Source organism: Uranotaenia lowii, chromosome 2 (genome assembly GCF_029784155.1).
Source record: "Uranotaenia lowii strain MFRU-FL chromosome 2, ASM2978415v1, whole genome shotgun sequence".
NCBI lineage: Eukaryota > Metazoa > Arthropoda > Insecta > Diptera > Culicidae > Uranotaenia > Uranotaenia lowii.
Genome location: NC_073692.1, coordinates 270,731,575 through 270,749,199, shown reverse-complemented (window position 1 = coordinate 270,749,199; position 17,625 = coordinate 270,731,575). Strand labels below are relative to the sequence as shown.

The window sequence follows — 17,625 nt, the reverse complement described above, 5'->3', positions numbered from 1 at the left end:
GGAAGATATGAAAATGCTTCTTTTCAAGCCACAGGTACAGATGGCTTGCCAAACCAGATATTTCTTCGCGAACTTTGACAGTTTCATGTGCTTGAAAATATCTGCTACCTTTCCCCTTCCTTTTGCCATACAAAACTCCTGTCCCGGAAGCTGCTTGTAGTCGGCTTTGACGTAGGTTTCGTCGTCCATTACCACGCAGTCAAACTTCGTCAGCACCGTCGTGTACAGCCTGCGGGATCGCGCTTTGGCCGTCGTATTTTGTTTATCATCGCGATTTGGAGTCACTACCTTCTCGTAAGTCGATAGTCCGGCTCGTTTTTTGGCTCGATGCACGGTTGTAGACGATACAGCCAGCTTATTCGCGGCATCTCGGAGAGAGAGGTTAGGGTTTCGCTTGAAACTACCGGCAACTCTCTTTGTCGTCTCAGCGGCTTCCGGTTTTCGATTCCCCCCCGATCCAGACTTCCTGGCTGTCGATAAACGTTCCCCAAACACTTTAATTACATTTGTAAAGGTTGATTTGGCAACTTTTAGCGATTTTGCCTGCTTTGCGTGCGAGTAGCTCGGATTTTCGCGATGCGCGATCTTCCTTGGACGGCATTTTGACAACTGAAGAGTGAATTCCAAAATCCAAATAGGAGCAACATTCTTCACACACACACCTTCAAAATGAGGGGTGTTCAGGTTTTTTAAATGCAAAATTGAAATAAATACGTCAAGTTGATATTGACCAAATTTTGACCGTATCACCCTTTAGTCAATGACTACTAGCCGTTAGTCAGGATCGAACGGAATTGACTGATGTTTAGTAGCCTTGCATAAATAGTTCTTGTTAAACGCAACTAGTGACTTGATAAAAAGAACGCAAATGGACAAAAAATGAAGATCTTATGTGTTTTGCCGGCTTCAATTGCTCTCTGGAGCCACTATTTTGGACATTAGAAAGATCATTCCAAAGTTTTTCCGCATACCTTTAGCAGTAGCTTCTTGTTTATTTTCAAGTTTACTAGCTGTTAACTGTCATCCGTCTATGTGCGTTACTCAAGGTTGAGGCGAACTTTTTCTTTCCAGAATTAAGTAGGACACCGCATTCCGCAATGTTCTAAGAAACTTTCAACGAAATTCACAACACTGATAACTTAATATCAGCATGAAAAATTAACTTTTAAATCTATTTCTTTTTTTTTTCTTACAGGGCGATCGTCCTTTCTGCTGTCCGATGCCGAATTGCCGAAGAAGATTCGCAACGGAACAGGATGTGAAGAAACATATCGATAATCATATGAGTCCTCACTCGTCGAAAGCACGCAAATCGGCTGCAGCTAACAACAAAAATAGCAACAACAGCAATAATAATAATAACAACAACAATAACAACAACAACAATAATAATAACAATAACAACAACACGGTCCTTGATCAAAAAGTGTCGCCAGGATTGCTGATGGACAAGCAAAATCATCTTATTCCACGCATAGGCACGCCAGTAAAGCACGAGCTCTATTTTCCCCAATGTTATGGTGCTCCGTTTAATCAACAACCATTCGTCGGGGGCGATACAGCGACGATCTCTCCGGTCGTTACGAGTGCTGGCGGTGGTGGAATGAACGGGTCCAGCAATACCCGAACTTCATCTTCAGCATCAGGGACCGGGTCAGTCCAAAACGGCCAACTTCAACCGACTCCGATCGCTCCGGTTCCTGCCGTTATAGCGACTCCCGCACCCCAGGCCATTGTCGCTCAGTGACACCCGATGGAAGGAGGAGCCCAGGCATCACTTCCGGTTCACGGCAGCGATGTTGCGACAACCACTAGCGCCACCAATGTCGGGCCACCAGCCCTCATAGCCATCCATCAGCAGTGAATGACCATTTTTTGCTCAACAAATGTGCCACATTGATGGCACGGAAACGGTCCGATTCAATTTAAAAAAATCCACGGTTTCTTCGAAATATGAAGCATGATAAAAAAGATTTTGAAATCCTACTTGCGCAACTTTGTTTTGATGCAATCTTGTCAGTCTCTCTTCTGAGAAAAATGAAAATCTGTTGGCCAATGAAAGAACTATTTAAAAGAACACTGCGAATAGAATGATTGCCTCGAAAATTAGACAGAAAGACAGGTGAATGAGTTTGTGCAAGAAGACTGCAAAGATAAATGCAAACAGAACTAGCGTTATCACACTTCCAGAAGAGAGCACTGGAAAATTTGCTGAGCAAAGTTTGAATTCCGACAGTAAAAATATGAAACAAAAAAGATGGAGAGGAACCACCAAAATTATAAATAAAAAGTAAGAAGCACGTCACCCGAAGAATGTGCATGGCATATTTTTGTGTGTTTTAACATATGATAAATACAGCATATAAATTTGAACTACAATTCTAGAGAATAGTTTGAAACTATGACAAGACGCAGACGTTACCAGTAAAATTATGCCAAATTCGGTCTATTAGCGAGCAGCACTTAATAAATTAAGTGACAGAAATTGTTCTCACGAAAACAAATATTATTCATAACTACGGAAGAAGATACACATGAACATTCTCCACGCATAGAAGAGAGAGTGCTCACACAGACACTTGATAGCATTTAAGAAACAAGAGTGCCTAGCTGTTGTACATCAAAAATTTTCCATGCGTTTCCGTTCTGCATTTGCATTGTGCACGGGAATAAAAACTCCGCTTCCGATAGGACTGGCCAAGGGAAGAACTAATAGACGTCGCAGAAGGAACAAATACCTCCACAATTCATACAAAATACGTGCAAACAAATGACTGTAAGAAACCACGTGCAGAAAGAATAAAAAACAAAACAAAAATAGGTATATAACTTCCACAATAACAAACAGATGGTGCTATTTTTATTCAAACTTTTTTAACAGTGGAAAACTTTATTAAGTGATTAACAAATACACAAATAGTTAATTCATTATTACAAGGATCGTCGCCGGACGAATGCAATAGCTACAAACAGATGCAAACAATAAACAAATGAAACAATAGGATAATTATTTTCTACAAGCACAACACAACAGAAAACAATAGTTGAACGAATCCATTTAAAGTCGCGCTATAGAACAATATCAAATAAAACCGTTTAATTGTTATATTTGTATTGTCATTGCAACAGCACAACAATAGAGCCAATAAGTACACACAAAACCCCAAACAGAAACTATAGTTGAATCTGACAAGTGAATTGAACTACAATCAAGTGTTTATCGAGATTTTTGTTCGCAATTCAATGAATCCATATACACAAGTAAGCGATAGTGAAAGTTACAACCGGAATTATATTTTAACTGGATGTTTTTGTTTTTAGATCATGCGTTTTAAAGCTCCTCTCACGGCATATTGAACAATGAGAATGCAACTTTCCTTAACATATCGTTTCCCCTTATAATTGATTCGAGAATACAGGATTGATACTCGCAGTAATAGTATGACTAAATCTTTCTACTACATTACAAAATGGCAGAAAGAACACAACTCAATGCTTGGCATTGTTTTTCAAATATCTCAAAACGATTTATTTACAGATAATAGTCACAACTGCAACAGAAACTACAATTGATGTTATATGTACCAGAAAATGGAATAGTTTTTTTTTCTAATGTGTAAACAAAACACATGTGCACATTCACAGTAAAAAAAAACAGGAAAACTCATACATAAAACATACACACATACAAACAATCAAATAACAAAAAAAAATGAAAACGTCAAATTACAATAGACGAAGTGGAGTTTTGTTCCGAATGCGTGCGTAAACAATGAATTAAATTAATGATACAATATAAATACAGTCAAACACACACTCACAGAAAAAGAAAACTGGCATCAATGAAAAAATATATATTTACGAGCACGTAAATTAAGAGGAAAAATAATGGTGAAAAAGGAAAAATTATACAGTTTGGTAAAACTTATCGCTAGGTTTAAGTAGACTTTCGGTCGACCAGTACTGAAAGAACATTATGCTACCACACAGAGCAAGAGCTGAACTGAAAACTTTACGTAGTAGTTGGTAATGCGATGAGATAAGAGATACAATTTACAAACTAATACTATTATAGACCTTTTCATACAATAGATTATTCACGAACAGATTACTATACTTTTTTTAATATATTTTAGGTCCAGCTAGATATGTTTCAAAAACAGTTTGAAAAAAATAAATATTATTTTTAATATTATGAAATTATTTATCGACTATATCGGTGAATTTTTATATTTTTCGAGAAAGAATATTTAAGAACTGAAAGATTATAGACGGAAGAAGATTAGAATAAGGTGAAAGATGATGAAAATGAGTGGAAGGGTAATTTTGTTTTGAAAATTTTTTCATCACATTACATCTCTTTGTTCCTCAGAGCAAGTTCACTGGTGTTGGAAAAAAGTGGTAGAAATTTTGTCATTTTTTGCTCATTTTGAAAATTTTTCCATGAAAAAACATTTTCAAGATCTGTGGCCTTCAAGTTTTTTAACAACACGTGTTGCAGTTTCGCATGCTATGATGCAAAAATACCAATATTTCTATCACATACGGCTGAAATAGAAACAGTGTTGTAAAGAAATACAACGCCCAAGGATCTCGAAAACATTTTTGCATGGTAAAATTTTCAAAATGTCAAAACTTCTACCACTTTTTCCCAACACCAGTGAACTTGCTCTAACGGGTCTTCTATTTTGCAGTGGTAGGTACAGATAGAATTGTAGCTACCACCACACAACTTAGTAGGCCATGCGTGGTTCGCATGCAAAGTATTTCAAATTAAAATTACCCTTCCGCTCATTTTCAACATCTTCACCTTATTCTAATCTTCTATCCGTCTATATTCTTTCAATTCTTAAATATTATTTTTAAAATAATACAAAATTTCACCGATATAGCGGATACAATTATTTCATAAAATAAATTCACGATGATAAACTCCTCATTTCAAAATATTATATTTTTTTTAATTTGGGGAATTTATTAAAGGTGTACTCTATGAAATATACGATTTCGTCAAAGTTAAAGGATTTCGAATAGATTTTAAGTAAAAAATCAATCATCGCATTGCTGACTACAAAACGATCGAACAAAGTTTCCATAAAATATTTTAACTGGAGTCTGATAACATTTATGCATTTTGTGTTTAGTTTGTATTCAGTTTGTTGGAATCTGAAATTTTAATCGCAAATTTTGTCAAAAATTCAACAATAACAAAAAAATATAACGCATAACACTACAAGCAGAATCCATAAAAGACTACCAGACAGGACTCGTGATATCTTTAACTTTTAGGCCAATTTTAACTCTTATCGAATCTATTGGAATAAATGGCACGGAACGAGTTGATGACTTCAGTTTCGGTTTAGTTAACGAATAAAAATTTAAACTTATCAGTTAAGTCAAATACTAACGTAGGAAAATTACTCGTGGAGTCAAAAGCGAAACTAAATCTGTGATACGCAAGAAAAGAAAAGCTCTAAATTGATGACTTATTTTCATATTTCGGAGTGTAACACTTTTGGCAATTAGCTATTGATTTTTTTTTCTGTTAAAGTTTATATAAACAACCTGTTTAGGACAAATTTTATGCTCGAAGACCAAAAATGTATCGCGAGTCAAAATATTAAAAGTAAAAATACAACGTTTCGAAAACTGATCGAGAAATGAAATTATTTAGGCAATGTTTAGGCGTTTATCTATGGAATATTTAGTTTGTAAAAAAAAATACTCCCAAGTCTTTGTCAGTACGCACTATAACGACCTGTGCCATAAGGTTTTTTTATTATTATTTATATTTGTTTTATTCATATGTTTTATTAGTTTTTTAAGTTTCTTCCAACGGCAGAGCAGAAGCGACTATAAATACAGTTTAATTTAAATAAAGCCAATAATAATTTTAAATATAAGCATAATGTACTGTTAGAAAATACATTTTTTTTAATCTAAGCAATAAATCTGTATACCATCAAAGAAGAGAAACTGAACGATAAGAGTAGATTAGTATGGCAAACAGTTTATACTATAAATGAGAATAAATTTATTTGTTTTTCTTTAGGTTTTTGTTTTTTATTGTTTTTATTTATCAAAATATTTTCATCAATCTCAATAAACCCCAAACCAAATAGTTAAAAACAAAATTAATTAAAAATAATGTTCTACTAGGGTAACAAATGTGTTCTGGAACTGCTGCACTCAAAATTCAGGCTTCACTCCAATCATGAGTTCTCAATATTTCGACGCCATTGGCATTTGTGACCGCCGGCAATAACCTTCCAGCGCAACCGCATTGCATATGACAGAAGGAAACAAAATGAAAACATTTTCATGTCCCTCCCTATCCCATCACAACATAAAGAAGAAGAATGGACTTCTGTCGCTGCGAATACGATTTGCATTGTGTATGGCGCTGCTTGAATGAGCGCGCAGTCGGTTTGAGTAAAATCGGTCGACATCAAATTGTTTGTGCAGACAACCCTCTGTGGCATGGTGTATGGTGCTTCCTGTACAAATTTCTGACCATTTTCTCAGCCCCAACCGTCTCGTGGAGGTGGTTTTTTTTTTGTTTTAATTGCTGATTTCGACAGCAATCGTTTGTGTTCGCGCGAAATTTGTTTCTATCATATGTGGGCGAGCATAGAATCAAACAGTCGTCGTGGAGTCATCGAATTTGGACACGCCATTCTTGTAATGTATGGCGGTCTTAAAACATAACCGGCAAACCCTTGGCCACACCCCAAGCAACCAAAAGTCACATATTTACTTGAATGAAGGCTTTGAAAGTTACATATTGGCTGACAACGAGAATCAACTGCACAATTCCCTTGAGCGAACTTTATGTAATCATTAATGAACTTGAAAGTTGCAAAAGTGATTAATATGTACGTTGTATGTGACTTATTTTGACCAATTTTCATTAGTGAACTTTATCTACTCATTAATGAACTTGAAAGCTGCTAAAGAGACTTAAGTCACATAAAGGGCACAAAAGTGTTCTAAACGGGATTTACTATGTATGTATGTATGGTAGCCACCTTGGGTGCACGGTTGTACCGCAGTTGTGGCTAAGGCTTCATCAACAAGTCACCAGTCAGTAAGTTACCATATATCCAGTTAATAACAGCTGGATGAGACGTTCAAGGGAATGGATTTGTAAGTAGAGTAACTTACGATATCCGACAGGGTTAGGATCGACTGGTCTCGAGATGTTATTGCCGCATATACAACTAACTCACTATGCAAGTCTCTGTAGTCCCCGCCCCCAAGATTTGTTTTTAGAAGAGCGCGTCAAACAGCAGGAGAACTTAATACGAGTAGTACTGTCACAAAGTGTTCTAAACGGGATTTCTAAGTCACAAAAAGTGCATTGAGGTGCTTTCTTCCTGGTTCTTCTGCCTGATAGGGCGGGTGCGCCTGCAGGTATGCTATAAAATCATATCACCACTTCGAGTTTTAGTTTCAGTTAGAACAACATCTAGGCGTGGTCTTGTGGTAGCGTGTTTGAATCTCACCACGAAGGTCGGATCGAACGATCCCCAGGCCGGGCAAGTTTTTTTTTTCAATAAGTACTTTGGTACTTGAGTTACCATTCTTATGCGATATATGTAGGAAAGAAGCAATTGAGCAATTTCTCGATTTTGGAATCCGGCGCGTGGCTTCACGGCGGCACAATGAACAGAACATAGTAAATAATCAAGAGAAGGTGATATGAACCCATGCCAAGGGTGCAGTTGAGATAGAGAGAGATTTTTTGCGAATTTTACGATTTTTTGGAAACTGTATTAAAAAGCCGCTGGAAGCTGCATAGAAGATCATTAGGACTTGTTTTGAAATTTGAAAGTATCAATAAGAACTTAAATTTTGAGCTGCATAGAACGAACTTCATATCAACGATGGGGCTGAGTAAGCATTTTTGTACTTGTTTTGTGGGACTTTTGGTTGCTTGGAATATCAATGATGGGAATTAGTAAGCTTTTTTGTAAGGGGTATCAGCGATGAAATTACCTCAGTTAAAATTGATTCGCAAAATTCGAGTTTTCATCCGATTGCCATCAAATTTTCAGGGATTAAAGAATAACTATAAAACTTAATTTTACCATTTTACTCGTATTTTATTTACAGTCCATACGCAAATGCCCGCACCTTGACATTAACCCCGGCCATAAGATTCTGCACAACCTGTGAATCAACCGTTTTTTGCATGTAAACCCATACTTTCTGCAGTTCCTAGACTGCCTTCACTACCTTAGGTCGTTTTAGAAGGTGCTGCTTCATAATCGCCCAGTACTTCTCGATGGGTCGGAGCTCCGGATTGTTGGGAGGGTTGAAGATTTTCGGCACTAAATTGACCTTATTGTCCGCATGCCACTTCAGCACGTCCTTTGAGTAGTGGCATGAGGCCAAATCTGGCCAGAAGATTGTTGGGACATTGTGGGCCTTCAGGAGAGGAAGCAGCCGCTTTTGGAAGCACTCTTTAATGTACACCTGTCCATTCATTGTGTCCTGGGTCACGAAAGGTGCACTCCGCTTCCCGCACGTACAGATGGCTTGTAAAACCAGGAATTTATTCACAAATTTAGACATCTTCTGAGTGCGGACATGCTCCGGAACGCTGAACTTATCCTTGGCCTTGAAAAACAGGTTGCCGGGGATCTGTTTGAAGTCGGCCTTTACATATGTTTCGTAGTCCATGATGCAGCATTCAACTTTCGTCATGTGAGGCATGTTGAGGTACAACCTCCTGGCATGGGTTTTGGCGGACTTGTTCTGCTTCTCGTCGCGATCTTGTATCTTCAACGTTTGAAGCCCAGCCTTAGTTTTGGCCTTCTGGACAAAACTTCGGCTTAGGTGCAGCTATTTAGCCACATCCCGAACGGAAGCGTTCGGGTTTCGGTTGAAGGCCCCAACTACGCGGTTGTCATTTTTGGTGTTGTACGGAATACTTTACCTTTACTTCTGGGCTTCCGATCGGTGGTCAATCGTTCCTCGAACCACTTAATCATTCGTGTCACCGTGGAATTCACCATTCCCAACGTTTTAGCGATGGAACAATGCGAGAGATCCTTGTTCTCGTGAGGCATGCCCAACATTTTATCACGCACGAGCCTATTTTTATCACAGAACTTTAAAACTTGTAGGATGTAAACAATGCACTATGAACCAAATTCACCCAAATTCTACCCAACGGCTAAAAAGTTAGAGCAATTTCATAGTGTGGCAATTTTTATCGTGGACACTAGACTGAGTCGATTTGGGGTCATTTTGGAATTTCTCAAACCCTGGGGTCTAAAAAGCTTCGTATTGGTCCAAAACTCATCCATGATTTTTTGCAAAATTTTTAAGTAACGTTTACATGAGTAAATTTAAACTTTTGGGTTTGTATGGGAAAATTGAATATTTTGTACTGAAAAATCAACATCACTTTTGCTTCGTCTGTGGAACCGAGCAAGCTTATGGTTTTTATGCCAATTTATAAAATTCCTAAAGGAAATTTTCCGCTGAACAACTTTGTCGAAGACCGTAACTTCGTATCTTATTAGGAAAAAAAGTTATTAGCTGTTTAACAGGGGTATGTCTTTTCGCATTGATTAACAATAAATTCAATTGACATCACTGCTTGAGCCTCGTGAAGTGTTCCATTGAAAGTAGTCACGCAATACCTCGCTAGGCCCTCTGCAGGGATGTCAATTAAATTTATTATTTACCAGTGCGAAAAGACATACCCCTGTTAAACAGCTAATAACTTTTTTTCCTAATAAGATACGAAGTTACGGTCTTCGACAAAGTTGTTCAGCGGAAAATTTCCTTTAGGAATTATATAAATTGGCACAAAAACCATAAGCTGGCTCGGTTCCACAGACGAAACAAAAGTGATGTTGAATTTCCAGTACAAAATATTCAATTTTCCCATACAAACCTAAAAGTTCAAATTTACTCATGTAAACGTTACTTAGAAGTTTTGCATAAAATCATGGATGAGTTTTAGACCGATTCAAAGCTTTTTAGGCCCCAGGGTTTGGGAAATTCCAAAATTACCTCTAATCGACTCAGTCTAGTGGACACCATTTACCTGTTTTATGGGACTTTTGGTTGCTTGAGACGCCAGAAACTGTGCGTTTTTCCAATTAGCCGAGCAGAATGACTATGACAATTAACCCTGGTTCTCCATCTGCCTCAGGTGGTACACTGGTTCAACTGTCGGATGGGCAAGTTGAAGGCCGATGGCTCTAGGCTCGTTTGAGACAAATTGAGTCATTTCGCTAACCGGGATAATGCGACAAAAGCCGAAACTCTTGGTGCGCATGTAGAATTTAACAAATTTCTTTTTGCGTGGAGACCACTCTTTGACAACTGAACAGCGTGGGCCGAAAACAAAGCAGGCATATCTACAAATCTGTGCCACCAAAATAGAGATTTCCATTTTTTTTCTGTAAGCACTTTTTTGATCGTTTGAGATATTCCAAGATTGGCCAAAGAAAAATAGGAACAAATTGCAGTTTTCCGACCTTGAAAGAAAATATTCCCGTAAATCGATTTATAAAATGAATATCTGTTTACCTTTTGTTACTACGAATATTGTTATTCCCAATTTTAATTTATTTTATTTTATTGTATTTTATTTTGAGACTTCAAGTAATTCAATAGTGGTAAGTTGGTAGAACTCGGTTCAGTAGTTCCTTAGGTATAAAAGGTGCAAGATCTAGCGTTCTCACTTTTTCTCCCGGCTAGTGTAACTAAATAATTTGAATGATTTTTATCAATTTCATACTTAACATTCTTTCAAACAATTCACAATGCGGATATGTTGCTTGGATGGAACGAATGAGAGCAGTGCGAAACAATTTGATACTCAGATTAAATAAATCGGGAGCGCATATTGGCGTTAAACAGAAATAAATGGAACTATATTGGACAAAACTGCTCGATTTCTCTTTAGATATAACACAAATATAATACAGGGCAAAATCAAACGAATTTTAGTTTTATTTGCTTTGATTTGTAAATTTGAACTTTAAACAACATAAAACAGCGTTAGCGCGCAGGATAATGAGCAGAGAATATGAAATGTACAAGGTACAGAATATTATTGTTGTATGTTTCAAACAATCTATGGAAACTGAGCAAGATACATGAGATATACACACTCATACCCGATAACAAAAAAAAAATAAATCATCAAAAACCAAGTACATAATGCAAAAAGTATACTTGCAATGAAACAAAATACGATTCCGAAAACGTGAGCAGAGTTGAAGAAAACAGAAGGATTAACCAAGTTATTGAAGGATTTTATTTTCTCTTACAACAGGACGCTTCTTATCTCTTGTTAAACAACCAAATGACACTAAGAAATAGTTAAACATAAAAATAAAACAGGATTTGTTTATTGCATGATAAACAATGCAACAAGGATTGATTTACGATAGAATCAACCGACAACCAAAGTGAGCAACCAGGTAAGGTTTATGGTTGAGTTCAAGCATTAATTGCGGGTTTAATTTTACTTTATATTATATATTTTTCTTTGTTTGTATTCTTGTTATTTTATAATTGACATCAGTTGAGATTTTATGATTGCAATCAGAACAGCAATACCCGAATGGGCGGAGCGAGTTCGAGCAGAATTGAGAATACATATTCGAATATTGATTAAACTTCATTTTGTTCTAAATCTTTCCGACCGAATTTCAAATTCATTAATTCAGATTGGACAAAATTTAGAATTGAAGTCTGAAAGATATCGGAACTTTTGGCACGTTTGTTCCTCGATAAACAGCTCGGCTTATGGGACTAAAAGGATTCTTTAGGTACTCACCCATGTATTCGAAGAAAAAACACTAAGAAATAACGAAAGATTCGATGACGATATACGCTCCTGATTGGTATCCGGACGATGATCATACTTTTCTTCGTTTGACTTCCTGACAACTGAACGATTAATATATTTACGAAAAAAATGTCCGTTCTTTCGAAATCCCAGATCGACTTTTTCATGGTTAAACAGTTCTTTCCAACCAGTGCCTGCTGTGTTTTCATACGAAAATAAAAGCACTGTTGTGTATTTATGTAATTCTGGGTATCTTCTTTTATTTGAAAGTACTGTTTTAGATTCGAAGTCTCGATTAGTTTTTCACTTCGAAGATGCATGAATGAAACATTTCATATACATAACAGGTAAAACTGTTGTTTTACTTTCTTATAATTTAATCTGGTTGCTCATTCAATCACACAGTGCCACAAGTTATAATTAGATACCATAAAGCTAGCTCAAACACTACCTACAGTTGATTAAATCGGTGTTTGAAAATAAAAACATTCATCGATTCCATCAACTGTTTGTAATCCATATTTACAAACAGAGATGATAACGAGATAGACCATAAACAAACAAAATCAATAGTTTTCATAAATTGAAACAACAGTTATGTTAAAGATTCACAATTTCAGTTCAGACTAACGCAAATCCAAGATAAGTTACAGGTTTCAATTTCATCTTCAAAAGTTTCACATTAAAAATAACCACAGGAAAAAATCAACTCAAAACAATGTCACGTAAATTACAATCAGAAGAAGAAAAAAGCAAACAAACTTGTACATTTCAGGCCAAAAATGAATGTCCGGGCTCATTGACGATTTTGGGCATACTTTTGGCACATGCAGTGTAAAAATCCCATATGAATATAATCCTCAAATCTAAAGTAAAACACTACTACAATGAGAGAACATGATTTAAAAAAAAATCGCAAAACGAAGTCATTCAGATGTATTTCCATTTAAACATACTCAAGCGAAAAACAGTGAAACAATGTAATTTTAATCCCATTTTAAAAGAGAGAGAAAAAATACAAAAAAAAATCAATTACAGTTAAGTGAGAAAGAATTAAAAAAACCACCCTGATAACATTTGACTAAGATCAGTGAATTAATAAAAACAAAGTCTTGTAAATAAACTTGTGTTCGGCATGTGTTCCATATCACATTGACCCTTGAACTGTTATATGTAAATTTCAATCTTCAACGGAGCAAATCGTTGACAATGTTTACAAAAGTCAACATCACGCAGAAAAATATATTTTAAAAATAATAAGATTTCGGCCAAAAATAATAAAATTTTTGGTTGGGAAAATGCACAAATATATTTTTGATAACACTGACAAAATATATCGATTCGATTTAAACTTATCGTTTGATTGAAACAAAAATACACCTTTTTTAAAAATGAATCGAAATTTCTGCCAAAACAATAAAACAGAATTGGGTTGAGAACTACAAAAATTTTATTTTCGGAAAAATAAATCATTAAGGGGTTCAAAATGATAAAACTTTGTGCTGAAAGCATTTTGTTTTTATTTTAAATTTAAAAATATGTTGGTTTGAAGAATTTTCGGATCTATTAATACAATCAAAAACAAATTTGTGATATATTTTCTTTATTCGCATATTTCTTTTAAAATCGCTAATGGAAAATTAAATAAATTACCATTCCGGAATTCCGGCCGACATTGGGAACTGCTTCCGTTTTTTTCTTGATGCAGGATAAAGGGCTCGACTCGCTTTTGTAATCACTTTCTGCTTCCGGATGCTGCAGTAGCGGCCATCTCCGACAACATAAAACTAAGTGGAGACACTTTTCTCGAATCTGTATGGATTTTTATACAGAACAGAGTAACTTTGTTTACAGTGTACAGTGCCGGTTGTTTTGAATGCTCAAAATGTTCTGAGTAAGCCCTGAAAAATCTTCGAAAAACCAGTCCGATAGTAAAATACATTGTTAATTTTAGGAACACAGAAAAGGTAAACCTCCCTTACTCTCCAACCACCAGTAATTTCGCCGGAAACTTGAAGACACCACGTCTAGTTGGAGAGGCGCTTTGTACTTTTTCCGATTCAAATAGCCACAGCGACAATCCCAACCACGGTCCCCTCAAGCTATTGATGTCTTCAAGGATTGACCAACCAAAAGTGTTCACGCTCCCAGCAACAACCAAGTCTACATAGTTCCCGAACCATGACGATTCCAACAGTCCCAACCCAACCAATGACGGATTGATGAGACCGCTCCAGAAGCACAGGTCAACTGCACATAACTCCTCCGCATGCCTGCCAACCGCCAAGACCAGTCAGTTCTGGAGGAACAACAAATCCCTTAACCAGCATCACCGGAAGCACAACTGAACACACTTTCATGATAATGAAAGCATTGAAATGCCGAATACCTGTATTAACGAGAAGTGTTGGAGTCATACTTCAAATGCAATTGTAAGTAAGCAAAAATTTTCCTTAATAGTATCAGCCTGCACTAGCGACAGAAATATTTATCGTTTTAAAGCTTTCCATGTTTAAATTGTTGACTAGACCTTGTTCATTCAATTAACTAACTCAGTCCAAATTCTTCTAATTTGGTTGTTCAGTTTCGACTTCTGCTCGAGACTAGGAAAAGTGTTTTGAATATTCGTGTATTATTCTACTTATCTTCTAATGAAAGTTAAGTCAAATTTTTCCTAAGATTTATTTATTAGATTAGATTCACTCTCTTGAAACCTTAAAATTACAATAGCCTCAGGTTTTTAAAACCACTGGACTTGGACTGGACTGGACCACCAATGCACTTTTTGAAATTTTACTCGATTAAACTGCGCCTATCAGGCTATCGAGAGCAACTGTACTCCTAAACTCCCTTATGCTGGATAATTCCAGTAAAGACAGAAAAAAATGAGATGTTCTACTCATTGAATTCTTCACCTCTCAAAATCACGGAAAAAAGACACCGTGTACCTCATTTTTACTCTGTGCTATGAAACTTTTTTTTTCAATTCATTACCATTTCCCAAGTTTTACCATAAGCAACATCATCATGTACATCAAAGACTAGGTCAATGAGCGAAATTCGAATCGTCAGTTCGGCTCAAGTGCTCGTTGCGAGCAGACGCGTTTATCTAGAGCTCCGAGTTGTACAGTTTTTGGCGTGTGCGTTCCGCACTTAAGTGTGATCTTGCTAAAGCTTCAGCGTCAGTTCTCTGGCGACAGTATTTTTTTTCACGTTCTGCTTAAGCGTTCGGTTCGTGACAATGTCTTTTCGAGTGCGAGAAAATACCTTCAAGGTTGATTTAAGAAACTTTTCCAAGCGCCCATCGTATGAACAAATCCATGATTTCGTTCATGGACTTCTCGGTCTTTCGTTGCAACAAGTGATACGCCTACAAATGAACCATGCGCAAAACTGCGCACATGTGAAGTGTGTGGATTTGAAAACTGCTCAAGATGTAGTTATTGAGCACAATGAACGACATGAGATTGAAGTGAATAATAAGCGTACCAGGGTGCGACTAATAATGGATGATGGTGGAATCGAAGTGAAAATCCATGACTTATCCGAAAATGTTCGGAATGATGAAATTATTTCATTCCTTAACTCGTATGGTGAAGTGCTTTCAATCAGAGATGAAGTGTGGAACGAAGGTTTCAAATACAAAGGTGTTGTGTCTGGTGTGAGAATTGTCAAGATGATTCTACGAAAACACATAAAATCATTCGTTACTAATGTGATCCGGAAAACGGGTGGTGGTCAAACAGGAACAAAATAAAAGACGTGTTGCCTCGTTGAAATGCCAAACCAAAAAGAATGTATTCAAATCCTCCAAGGTACAATTCTAATCCTCTCTCACTCTCCTATCATTTTTGACATCGAAAAACATAGAACCCTTTCGAAAGGGCATATCATTTGAAACCGATCTATTCGAACATCGCTTACACGATAAAAGTGGATACTTCAACTCCTTCACCCTATCTGAGAACATTGTTGATAACTAAAATAACTTTTTATAGAACATTCGAAAACGCAAAACTTTAAATATGAAAGCAATCTTACAAAAATTGCAAAAAGAAAAATAAATCGAATGAACTTTTGAGGTTTCAATTAACTTTAGTAATAAACGAAATCAGACTTTCGACGTCTTTTTAATCTTCTCGATGATTTACGATGATTTTTGATCTTTTCATTCGGACTGGCTTCAAAAATTGATCCTGCTTCTTCTGGTTGGCCGACGTCCGAGTAAATGTAAGAATCTGCGGGAAACCCGTAAAAATCGGAGCTCGAATCCGAAACTGTTTGTGGGTCCTCTGCATCTTCTTCCCTCTTCCGTTTGCTGTTGTTGTAAAAATCATTCTGATGTGGTAGTTGGTGATAATCTTGATGGTAAACTAGATGTATTGAAGGTTTTCGGCAAGACGTGGGTGCCAACTTCAATTGCCGTCGATGTGCCAGTACTATCCTTCCTCCAAGTAGTATCTGTGAAATGGTTGTAGAAATATTTTTTAAAAACTTTGCTTGAATCCATTTAGGTAAACCTGTTTTATGATTATTTTTATAATATATCAGATCTCCTTTAGTCAAGTTTTTAAAACCGTTGTCAGAGGTACTAGGCTCTCCCTCCTCAGGTTGGTAGTCATGTGATGTATCATCATATGGTTCTTTTAAATTATGTTTAAAACTTTTCTTCGGATTTATTAAATCTAGCAAATTCTTCGGTTTGTAGGAAAACAAAATTTCAGAAGGAAAAATGCCATCCGTTCCCAAACAGGTGTTTCTATAATTAAACAGAAAGTAAGAAATTTGCTCTTCTATATCAAGCCTTTTTATTTCAGGATCCAAAAGAAATTTTTTAAATACGTCTTTTACCAACCTCACCATCCTCTCTGCCTGGCCATTGCTCTCTGGATGGTACGGTGGACTTTTCATTACCAAAATTCCTTGTTTTTGGAAAAAATTTACAAAATACTCAGAATTAAAAGGCGGACCTCCGTCCGTCATTAAAACATCAGGAAGACCATACCTTGCAAATAAGTTTAAAAAAATTTTAACTACTTTTTTAGCGTCAGTCCCATACTTCATGTATTCCGTCTCGATCCATTTGCTATAACTATCAACAATTATTAAAAAGGTTTTTCTATCGAGATGGAAAAAATCTGCATGGATTCTGCTAAAAGGTTTTACAGTAGGGATCCACTGGGAATATTGATGAGGCTTAGTTACAGAATTCATTTCTGTACAAATTCTACAAGATTTGACAAATTCTTCAATGTCTGTATTCAAGCCGAACCAATAAACGGTTCTTCTGGCAAGTTGTTTTATTTTTGTAATACCAGAGTGGTTTGCATGGAGCATTTTTAAAATTAACATTTTCATGGAATCTGGAATTATCACACGATCACAAAATAACAAACAACCATCAACTTCTTCCAAGTTTTGATGTGATGAATAAACATCCCTAAACTGCTTTTCTAAACGTTCTGGCCAACCTCTACGTAAAAATTCCAAAATTTTAGAAATGAAACTGTCAGATTTTGATTCAATTGCAATTTGTTTATAATCAAGAGGAAACTCGGAAGTGAAATTCAAATTTTTTACGTATTCCCTATCCAAATCTTTTGGAACAGAATCTTGTACCGGATACCTAGAGCAAAAATCTGCATTTCCAAGTTTTCCTGATGGGCGATAAAAAATATCAAAATCGTAAATAGCTAGTTCAAGAATGTATCTTTGTAACCTTGTTACCGATATTGAATTTCTCCCGTGTTTACCTAAAATACCAATTAAAGGTTTGTGATCTGTAAATATGGTAAATTTTTGGC

At 36.3% G+C, this 17,625-nt stretch overlaps 1 protein-coding gene across 4 annotated transcripts in view; it reads left to right on the top strand.

Moving 5' to 3' along the window:
* The window catches only part of LOC129750014 (endothelial zinc finger protein induced by tumor necrosis factor alpha), a 109,377-nt gene extending 96,447 nt beyond the window's left edge, over positions 1-12,930 (top strand). For all 4 annotated transcript variants that reach the window (XM_055745195.1, XM_055745194.1, XM_055745193.1 and 1 more), the window contains exon 8: positions 1,196-12,930. In XM_055745195.1, the coding sequence (XP_055601170.1) occupies positions 1,196-1,747 (552 nt within the window). In that variant the 3' untranslated portion in view covers positions 1,748-12,930. The remainder of the gene's footprint in view (positions 1-1,195) is intronic.
* The last annotated feature ends 4,695 nt before the right edge of the window (positions 12,931-17,625 follow it).